Source organism: Carya illinoinensis, chromosome 10 (genome assembly GCF_018687715.1).
Source record: "Carya illinoinensis cultivar Pawnee chromosome 10, C.illinoinensisPawnee_v1, whole genome shotgun sequence".
NCBI lineage: Eukaryota > Viridiplantae > Streptophyta > Magnoliopsida > Fagales > Juglandaceae > Carya > Carya illinoinensis.
The window spans coordinates 22,581,306-22,593,001 of record NC_056761.1 but is presented as its reverse complement, the minus strand read 5'-3'; the positions used below and the strand labels follow the sequence as shown (position 1 = coordinate 22,593,001).

The 11,696-nt window shown below is 37.6% G+C and overlaps 1 protein-coding gene across 1 annotated transcript; it reads right to left on the bottom strand.

The window, feature by feature from the left end:
• Positions 1–8,705: 8,705 nt before the first annotated feature.
• LOC122278560 (blue copper protein-like) lies at positions 8,706–11,380 on the bottom strand. The gene is made up of 3 exons (XM_043088738.1): positions 11,182–11,380; positions 9,909–9,971; positions 8,706–9,139 (listed from the first exon to the last, which is right to left on the bottom strand). The coding sequence occupies exons 1-3, from the start codon at positions 11,378–11,380 to the stop codon at positions 8,706–8,708; spliced, it is 696 nt and encodes a 231-aa protein (XP_042944672.1).
• Positions 11,381–11,696: the final 316 nt, after the last annotated feature.

The window sequence follows — 11,696 nt, the reverse complement described above, 5'->3', positions numbered from 1 at the left end:
AATGCTTCTGCACAGAGGATGAAAAGGTAAGGGGAGAGGAGGTCTCCTTGCCTTAATCCTCGAGTGGGCATGGAGAAGCCTTGAGGTTCACCATCTAGAAGGATAAAGTAGGAGACTGAGGAGATGCATTTTAGGACCAAAGAGACCCATCTATTATTAAAGCCCAGTTTGCTCATTACTGCTACCAAAAAACTCCATTCCACACGATCGTATGCCTTGCTCATGTCCAGTTTGAAAGCCATGTAGCCTATTTTCCCTTGCATCCTGGTTGTCATTGAGTGTAGAGTTTCATAAGCCACTAGAATGTTATTTGTGATGACTCTACCTAGCACAAAAGCACTTTGATTTGGGGAGATAATGTTAGGCAAAACAACTTTAACTCTATTTGAAATTACTTTTGCTACTATTTTGTATAACACATTACATAAACTAATTGGTCTGAAATCTGAAACTCTCTTGGCCTTTTTGATCTTTGGGATGAGAGTGATGAAAGTGTCATTGACCCCCTTCAATGAGCCCTCTTTGTTCAGAAATTTTAGGGCAAACTTTGTTACTTCTTCTCCCACTAGGTTCTACTTTGTTTGATAGAATAAAGCTAGGAATCCGTCTGGACTTGGAGAGCCAAGACCATTCATTTGGAACACAGCCACCTTGACTTCTTCTGCTTTGAATTCCTTCACTAAGTGTTCATTCATCTCAATAGTAATTTTGTGGGGCACATCCTTAATGCAGTCAGCAATGCCTATTGGGTTAGATGTGGAGAAGAGATCATAGAAGAATTCTGAGAAGATGGAACCAATCTATTATTTATCAGTCACCAGTGAACCCTGTCCATCCATTACTTGGTTAATTCTATTTGTTTTCCTTCTTTGGGTGGCATGTTGGTGATAAAATTTGGTGTTCTGGTCACCTATTTTGAGCTAGTGCTGCTTTTCCCTTTGTTTCCACTTTAGATCTTTCTCTGCACGGGATTGTTCAATCTCATTTTGCAACCTGAGCATTAAGTCCACATGATCCCCATTGCCTGTCTCTTGTAGCTTACTCAGTTTTGTCATTTTCGATTTGATCTCAGCAGGCGCATGCCTATTTTCAGTAACATTCCATTTCTTTAATTCTGAACTACAATTTCTCAATCTCTTTACCATGGTTGGGACCTAATCCTCTCCCCATCCTAGATTCCCCCATGCCTTCTTTATGGTAGATGCACACCCCTCCTTTAGGGTCTAGGCTACTTCGAATCTGAACACCTTTGAAGGGGAACAGTCCTGGTGCCTCTTGTTTGATAAGGCAATATGTAATGATGAATGATCTGACTTGACAGCAGGAGATACAGTACAACATGCCTCTTTGTACCTCTGAAACCAAGCTGGGTTGGTTAATCCTCGTTCTAGCTGTTCTTTAGTGAAATTTGGACCTCTTTTGTTATTGGACCAGGTGTATTTAGGTTGGTCCTAATTGTTTGAAAAGTGGGCTGGTTAACTATGGACTTGGGCAAAACTTGTTATAATTCTCATCTTATTATAAGTTTCTAATTTCAGAATCATGATTTTATTTCAATGGGTACTGCTTGACAAGTTTAGTTAAAACAAATAATAATAATAAACTTTAATTATGATACTGTATTTGTCAGAGATGTTCTTAGTTTGCTGATTAAAAAAATAAAAACTCATTACGATGGTTCTCTACAAGTTTCATATGATTTTAAGAAGGTTCAATAATTACTTCAATATTTATAATTAATGCTATAAAATAAATTGCGACTTACAACATTGTTTACAAGTTAAACATAATATATAAGGTTTTGGCGTTTTACCATATAAACCATATTAAGCAAGAAAATAAAATCGATTGAGTGACAATGTGATGCCCCCAACTTCCACATACGGACACGTGGAAATCGAGGCGTCGGGATGATGACAATACAAGTCACACATCCTATCGCCAAGTGCCAAGTATGTGTACATGCAATACGTGTACAATAAAATCACACAGTGGATAATAAAAATCTTCAACTAAGTACCAATATTTTGTTTAAATACAAATCCGCTTAAAACAATCGTATCAAAATACTACAAGTTTAAAATTGTTTCAAATCCAAATTACATAAAATAAAGGCAAGGGAAAATAATTTCCAACAATACAATTCCAAATCAGTACTCTGGCGAAGCCGCCTCCTCAGGCTTAACCTCCTCCTCCTCATATGCAACAAGTCTACAGTACCAAAGATGGTACCACAGGTAAGTAATAACCCAAACCCCCACAAGATAAAAATATATTAAAACTCAACAATATGCATGAACAGGATGCCATATGCATGAGATCCAAAAAATAATCATTTTCCAACACACACCAAAAATCTCTTTTTTGGCCCAAACATTTCCATTAAAAGCATTTTCTCGTCATTATCCCAGATAATGACTCACAATAAATCCTTTAATACAAATCCTCGCCATTATCCCAAATAATGGCCCAAAATAAGAAATTCACCATTTCCCCAGAAAATGGTTCACAAAAAATTCACTTATAAAAATCTCTCCATTTTTCCAGAAAATGGCCCACAAATATCCGTTTAACCGAACTTGTCATTTTTTTCAAAAAATGACCCATATCCAATATCAAACCAGTTCCAATTATTGTATGCATCATGATCTCCCCTAGAGATCATCCGCATACTCTAGCCCCTATGCCACACCGCAGGCAACAACTACGCATGTGACATCTACACGAGCAATACCAAGCTCCGCGCCCAGCGCATACCATGACCAGGCATCCTCTAGTCCCAGCCAGTCTAGGGACCACGGAGTCGACACTACAGCTTTAACGTATCGTGTGATCTGATTGTGTACATGCATGCACCATGCAATGCAAATGACAAGCCACAAAGATAACCAACTCATCCAAATATAAATTACTCTATCCTCAAATCCATCCGACCCCCGACTCATCAAACTCAATCCAGCATGACCAACCAGTCATAATTTATTGTAAAAGTAATAATATATTTAAATTTAAAAAGAAGTTTGAAAAATACTTACAGTACTATATAATACTTTTCGAATGATCAAGGGGGAGCAAAATGTGGCAAAAAAGCAACGTAACAGTATAAAATACACAGTGGCCCTGGGTTGTAAAATACTCACTTTCGAATGGAGATGAACCAAGACTTGGGATTGATAGGAAATGGCTTAGAGGTGTTTATGAAGTTAGTGGAAGTAGTGGTTGGCCATGGGTGGCAATAAAAACGGCGGCGGAAGTGAAAAAAAGACCAAAACGGAGTTGAGCTCATGGGGGTTGCTCCGGCGACGGATCAAAGCTGAAAATTGGTGATTTAGGTCAGCAAGAGATCGGTGATAAAGTGGTGAATAAGTAGTGGCCGGAGGTGGAACAACGGTGGCGCTGGAGCTCAAGAACGCTGCGGCTTAGATTGGTGCGTGCAGCTTAATGGCGGCTCGAATGGGGTTAAAATTTGGTGGAGATGTTCACCGGTCGAAGGAGAAGAAAAGGGAGGCGTGGTGTACATCATGGCAGCGAACAGCGGTGGTTCTGGGCAGACAAAGCAAACGGCAGTGGAGGGAGAAGGAAAAGAGAGTGCGCGGGGAGAGAGAGCACCGAAAGAAAAGTGAGGGAAAAAATAAAGAAAAAAGGAAAAGAAAGAGGAAGAAGAAAAGAAAATATGGGAAAAAGAAATGAGGTCCAGTCCTCACCTCAAGGGTCCAAAAACTGATCCAACGTCCTCACCTCAAGGGTCCAAAAATTGATCCAACGAAAGCAACTTTAAAAGCTATAAATTGAATAAAATAATTTAAACACAATATCTAGCTAAAATAAAATAAATAGCTAGTAAAACTAACAATACAATTTAAAATCTAAACATAAACTAAATTAAATTAAACAGTAATTTAAACACAAAACAATAATTAATATTAAGAAATCACCTCAAAATAAAATTCACAACTAAATAAATCCAATTAAAATTTGATAAATTTAAAATAAAGGAATCAATATTTTAATTAAATTAAAATACTCATTCAATAAAAATATACGTAAAAATGGGGTATCACAGACAAGGCTAAAGATCTTCTAGAGAAGCAAAAGTAATTGAGTAAATACTATATACAAGTTTTTGGTATACAACTCTCGTGCTGATTCTTTAGAAAAAATAAAAAATAAACTCCATTACAAAAAAGTCATGTGAAACGACTCATTTTTTTATGGTGGGGCTAATTTTTTATAAAAGACCTAGACGAGACTTGTTCGTCCAAAATTTGTAGTTAGCATTAATCAAAGTAATTTGCTATAGGAATTTTATGTCCTACTTTATTAGGCTTGATCTTGAATATTTTGGGTTAAGATTTTTGCTTTTAAGAATGGGCACAGTGAATGAAACAACTAGGTATTTAGAAGTTGATCACTTTTTTAACATAGACATTGGGAGTACTTTAGTTTAATGATTTCTTTGTCTTTCTTTCCTGTTTTTTGTGCATTTTTTTTTTTTGTTTTAAATAAAAACTAATATTTAGAAAGGTTTCTCATAATTGACTCAATAACTTGTGGGGCCCCCAGCCCCCACTTGGAATTTGGCGGCAACTAAGACGCCGGGACATATAACACAAAACTACATACCCCTCATATATGACAGATAATATGCAACACTTCTAGATGTTCTAGCAATATGCAATAAACATTTAGTGAAAAATAGTAAAAAGGTAAAGAGATCTAAGCAATGTCGTAGGCAATTGCCATAGTACATGATATAGACAAAAAAAAAATATTTTCCCAACTTTGCCCCATCATTTGTCATCAACAATCAAAGGGAGTTTTCAAAACATAATACGAGTATGCATCTCCCAAAACACGGGACCAAATACTTCTTTCTAGAAATAAGTAGGCCATCAAAACCTTCCTAAGTTCTCATTATGCAATCTCCCCTCTATTAAAGATCCATTAGGAGACAAAATTAAGCAAGCTCCCATCAACTTCTTCATTTCTAGCGATGGGATTCCTATATCTACAATAAGCCTCCTTCCATCCACATAGGCCTTACTACCTTCTTTGAAAAGTAGCATCACTTGGTCCAAGTTCCATGAAAACTTCAATACCCATAAGGGATCCGAAAGCAAAACATCATAATTAAGGTCATGGAGACCCTTCAATAATTCTTGGAGAAATAGAATAGTGCAATCCAATGCAGCCGCTACATAGCGTATACATCCCTAAATGGTATACTTGTCTTCTATCATGGAGCCGTCTAGATTCATACTTCAAGGTTGTCAAGCGTACCTGTAGCTACTTTTACCATTTCGGGAGATGAATGATAGTGAAAAAATTGCAATAGTGAGATTTCAAGAAATCTCAGTAAGTAACCACACAGCATACCACATTTAATACAAGCATAAAAGATGTATGTCGTGCAATGTGTGCATGGACATGTACATAACTCATGACTGAAACCAAACTGTGATTTATGTAATGACCACTTTTTAAAACTTGTAACATAGACTTAGCATTTTCGGAAAAAAATACTTTTGTCATCATTCATATCTAAGTTAATCACGTGATTCGGAACATATCACATCATATCACATTATTCACATCATGTGATTCATAACATATCATGTAGGCATGTGGCCTTATTCATATAACACTTGTGGATACATCACGGCTCCCCTATGCACTGCATGTTCCTTCTAGTTACCGCACCATCACCGGTCTATACACCTTGATGACTACATCTTAAATATAACTTAACTTATCAACTCGATAATACTTTGTCGGGTTACATGCCTTATGCACCCACTAGCGTTAGGCCCTACCCCACTCCGGCATTCTTTAAAAAGAATCCATCCAAGGCATGTCGACGGTTCTTTGTCGACCTAGGGGTTACCACTACATTCTTAAGCACTCCAAAGTGGACAAAGGAGTTCCACTAGGACATTCTCCTGCCCTAGCATTTGGGGTCACGATAAAACTTTTTAAAACATTATTTCATTTCCAAAACCCTTTTTGTTCTTGAGAACATTTTTCTTTGAAATCACACTTCTCAAATGCATGTGACATGAGACTTAAGACATGTGTGCTGATACTTGGTATATGTCATATGAGATACCTTGCATGAAATAACCAAGCATAGTATGTTTAATTCATAACATGATAACATAGAACTCATAAGATATTAAAGCACAAACATCTAACTAGGTAAACTAGCATTAGCCAAAATATATAAGTATAAGAACATGGAAAATCATCACTTAAGTATACTTCAACGTCATCTAAAATGCTTAGAAATCATGGCATAGTAAAACAAGACAAAACTTCATAGCATTTGATCAAGATCCAAGTTACTCAAAGTAGGGTAAAGCCGAATCATTAAAGGTCTTAAAATAGCAACATCATTTTCCTTACAACTGAAACATGTAAGGGATCTTATTACCATTTTTCATCACAAATAAATTCACATTAGTAATTCAATAATCATATTTCAAGTTCATGTAAGAGTATTCAATTAAACAAATAAGAATAGTAACTAAAGTAATAGAAACAAAGAAAAGATTTACATAAATGTATACATGCATTAACTAAAAGTAAGTTGAGTGTATAATTACAAAAATCCAAGTAAAATAACAAATAGCAAGTTGTAAATCGAAGTGTAACCAGTTAGAATGAGGGTTTCAAAAACCCTAATCTATCAGGCTTAAGTGTTTATGATTGTTAAGGCTACCACAAGAGTTTAAACACCAATAGGCTATTTGACTTCTAGGGTTTTTGAGTTAAGAAATCTTTCCTTTTTCTTGTGTTCTTCTCCATAACTCAAAATAGGGTGAAAAGACAAGTAGTTAGCCGAATACATGAAGGATTTGGACTCTTCATCATTCGGCTTAGACCAAACCCTAGTTGTTTCCTTAATAACAAGTGTGAGATCATGAGTGCTTGGTCAAAAGCAAACCCATTAGAGATTCTCATCTCCATGAGTAAAAAGTGTGTCATGTGCGAATGTGTGTGTCTGAATCAAGAATGCAAAGTCTCACCATGCCTCCTCTTTGCTAAGTCGAAATATCCTCTTATAAGTAGTTTCCCTTCTTTGGTTGAAAAGAAAGTGAGAGAAAGTGAGAAAGCATTTGAGTGTTTCTGTCAAAGAATATGGAGAGGATGAGAACATGAGAGGTCTGAAAATGGGAAAAGAAAATCCCTTGGGCATGTGGCTCTTCCCTCTTCATATAGAACTCTCCCACAAAACCCTATTGGTCACTTGAGACCCAATGCATAAAAGACAAATGGCTTGCCATTCTTCCTTTCCCCTTTGGCCATCCATACCTCTTGAGTTCCTATCATGAGATTGTCTTAGGAATGACCAAGGCTTGGGGTGGTGTGTGGGGTTTCCTCCCCTCGTGGCCGAATGCCTCAAATGCCCCTCTCATATGCATCTAAGTGCAATGAACCTTAGGGCAACTAGGTAAAATCATCCACTAGTCTCTTCCTCTTCCAAAATGAGGTGTTGCATGGACGTCACATGGCTTAGGTGTGTGGTGTCTTCTAGATGTCATACCTCTCTCTCTTTTCCCCATGAAGATCTTTCCTCTTCCATGCACATTCCCTAGGTGACCTTTTCGCTTCCCTATGCTTCCTCAAAACCCTAATACGACAAGTGGCAAGTGAATAGGAGTCCTAACCGAAAAAGTGAGGGTAGGTTTGTCCTTTCACATGGTTGTCTCTTCTCAAATCTTCTAGAAGATTTTAGCATGGTTGACAAGTGTCACATTCTTAAGAAAAACTCTAGGTTAGGCGTGTGGTATGGAAAACCGAACCATTCTTCTTGTACCTTGGCTTTCCCCACAAATCCTTCTTGAAAATCCCCTTGGTCTTCCCTAGGCACCATTTCTCTATGCATATCTCTCTTGCAAGTTGAAAGGGTGCCAAACTAGAAGATGCTAGGCATATGGGATGGCTTAGCCGAGTGCCTTTTAGTTATCCCTATGCATCTCATCATTCCACTCTTCTAGAAACATACTTGCATGAGTGAAAAATGACAACACTACTAGGGTTAGACATACAAGCCTTCCCTTGGGCTTCCCAACACTCTTCTCTCCCCCTTAACCCATTATCAAGACTAGATACAGTTAGGGTTTGAATCTTGGGCTAAAGCCCAAATGAGCTTGGTTTTTCCCTATGAGCCGAATTACACTAAGGGTTTTTAGGGCTAAAATTCACAATTAATCTTCTTAGACCTCTTCTTCCCTTAAATCACTAGGGCCCTCAATTACTAAGGCAAAAAAATAAACTATAGCTCATGCTTCACCATATCGGGTTATCACATATCATTTTAGGAATCCAACTATAATAAAAAAAAAGGTTCTCACAATTAAACCGTAATATATATATATAGATCAGAGAGAAATATATATTTCTATAGGCAGTAGTTAAGAAATTTTACAATTTTATAAGATTTCAAGAGAGTCAGAGACCCATTATCTTTTTCCCCCAAACTTTCTGTCAACAATAAAGGAAAATGAAAATCTTTTGGGAACGCCATTATGGACTTCCAATTGCTTCGTAATAATCACTTTATTAATCATATATTGCTTAAACAATACGCTTTAATGCAAAATTCAATCACAAGAGAATAAACAACATAAAAAAATAAGCGAATAAAATTCTAACATCACAGTACGTATTAGTGTATTATCGTCTCTAAATTCCACCCTTATTCCTTAGAAAAGGAAGCCCATGGTAATGGACAACAAGAAAATGAATAAACTAGCAAAGACACCAGACGATGAAGAATTAGGTGGCGACATTGTCCCTGGAGTTGGAGTAAGGGATGATGCAGGAGTTGGAGCGCAACCAACAGGGGTCCCTGATATCGGAGATGGTGTGGTAGGAGTTATTAGGGTGGAAGGTGGAGTACTCGTACTCGTAGGTGGGACACCACCTAGAAAGCTCAAGACAATAACAGATAACTTTTGGCCTAAAAGGCAATGCCGACCAAAAGTGCAGATATAGTAATGGGTACCAGTAGTGGATAGGGTTATGTTGACAAGACCAATGGTGAAGGTGTCACTGATGGGATTAGACGAGCTGCAACTATCATAGGATTCTTTCGGCACTTGAAGAACATCATGCACATTGGTGATGAAGTTGAACACTATAAAAATATGATATTATTAATGACAGAGGATCAAAATAAAATGATAAGACATTTGGTGTTATTCACTACTTTAAATGGTTAATTAGATTGTCTTTAAATATTTAGAGATAAAAACATGTGAACTTAAAGAAATTATGGTACATTGAGTTTGATTCCTTGATTTGAATATCTTGGGTTCAGAAGAAGCATTGTGGAGTTTGGTATTTGAAAGATTTCTGGGAGGAGGCTATGAGACTGTACGAAAGTAGGGATTTTGTTATTAAGCATGTTTATCAAGAAGGAAATGCATCAGCTGATTTTTTAGCTAAAATGGGAGCTCAAGGTTCAACTTTGGTTTGGCAATCTTTGTCACATGTTCCAAAATTTCTAAAAGGTTTAATTCGCATGGATAAATTGTCCTTGCCTTATGTGAGAGGTCATTAAGTGGATTAGAGGTCAGGGTGTTGTTCATTTTTATTGCTTAAAGGTTTTTTCTTATTTGTGGTGAGGATTTTCTTTTTAGACATGTAAATTTTTTCTATCTTTCTTGCTTATTATGTAATTTTGGTATTCATCCGCCGTAAGTGAGAGTATTTCTTAATAAATCTGGGAATGGGTCACTCTTGAACATGTGGCCCTAACTCTTCATAAAAAATAAAAATAAAATAAAATAAAAAGTTGAAGTAATTATGGTAATTTGGAGAATTAATGTTCATGATTTGATAGAGGAAAGGAAAAGACGACAATGGAACTGAAAAAGGAAAGCATGCAAAGGTGGGAATCTGACATAGGATATCACCAACCACGAATAGCTTATTGGCGGCCCAAGTTTGATATGAAGAAGCATCACCTGTTAGATCGGTTCAACCAATGCTATCTCCCACCACATGTACCGTTTGTGCTTCTGCACATTGTAAAAAACACCGCAGCAACAACGCCAAAAAATATAACCACAACACTCATAAGCTTGTCCATTCTCTCTTTCTCACACTCTAATTAAACCAATATATGCTTTATATATGTTGTATGCCGTTGAGAATAGCTCTTCAATGTGTGCTGTATGTATGTCTGTAGGTATTCCTTCGATGACAATACGAGGGATCCATCTGCACTATATATAATAACGCAAAAATGATGAGCAACGTACGTACAACTCGTCTTGGACTGTTTAAATGGGCCTAGCTAGCTAGCCAGTTAGGTTCAGGTTGAAAAGTCAGAGTTGAGGGTGGAGCGCCTGCGACGACGCGACCAATTAATGGACCATTCTGTTGAAACGCAACGCAGTGTGGAAAAGTTGGAAAGCAGAATCGGTCTACTTTGCTCTCATGTGTACGTAGGACCACACATATATGAGTACTGCTTTATATAATTAAATAAGCTTATCATCATTCAATATATAGGGTTTGACTACCATTTTGTTGGACTACTAATTAATAGGGTTATTAATTAAGAAAGAGAACTATGTACACGCGCGCTATTAAACATATGGAAATCATAATTAATTAGTTTCTGCATTCGTTTAGTACGTATTCTTTTAATTCATGAATGCGTACGTACAGCCAGTTTAAAGGATATTGATCGTTATAACGATATAATTAGTTTTAATTAACCAGCTAACTATATATATATATAATTGGGCACGAGATCAGATACCATATAGACCATATATGCATGCCATTCATTCATTCTTTTCGGTATAATTACCTTTTCCTGGACCCTAATTAATGCTTCATGAGTTCTTGTTTTTTTTTTTTTTTTTTTTAAATGTGAATCCATTCATCATAACGAGTTACAAATGTGATTTATTAATACAGAAAAATCTCAACTATAAGCCAACCTACGCATCTGCTCTGGAATATCCCCGCACACGAAATAGCGGACATTGTCTTAACTTCTAAACCTCTCTAAAGAGAGAAAACACTCTGTATAAAACAGAATAACTAGCCCCTTCAACCTTCTAAGAAGGTGGATTAAGGGACATCACAGCTTTGGACACTAAGTCCAAAAGCATACTCCTAATTTATTACAAACAAAATAACATAAAAACTACACTATCATACAACCAAACACCAACAAAACCAAGCAGCGGCGAGGGCCCGGCGGCACACCCACCCCAGACGACGGCATCAGGAGCCCAAACACAGCACGAGTACCCAGCTCGCGTGCGGACCACAGAACTTCCATTAGAGTTTGGCCGTAACACCGACTGCCTTTCTCCACAGCATGAGCCCTAGGTTGTGTCCGGTCAAAAAACCCCATCACCCGCTCAGTTTACAACAAGAAAACAAAACAAAACCCAGAAAAACATTGACCGACGAACGGACAAAAGCTAGAAAAGCTAATAAAATAGATGGAAGAAAAAAAACAAACCAGTGGTGCATGCAACGCAACCACTCTTAGAGGGGGTCCGACGGTCGATCGATGGTCACCCGGAGTCTTAGGACCCAGAAGAGCCAGGTTTTGAGCCAACAGGTGGCTCCTCGGTGGCACGTGACAGCCACTCTCTGGGTCTGTCCAAGGCTCCGTCCGGCACGTGTGGGCTACACTCCCTCCCTTCTGGCACCGCGTTCGATGG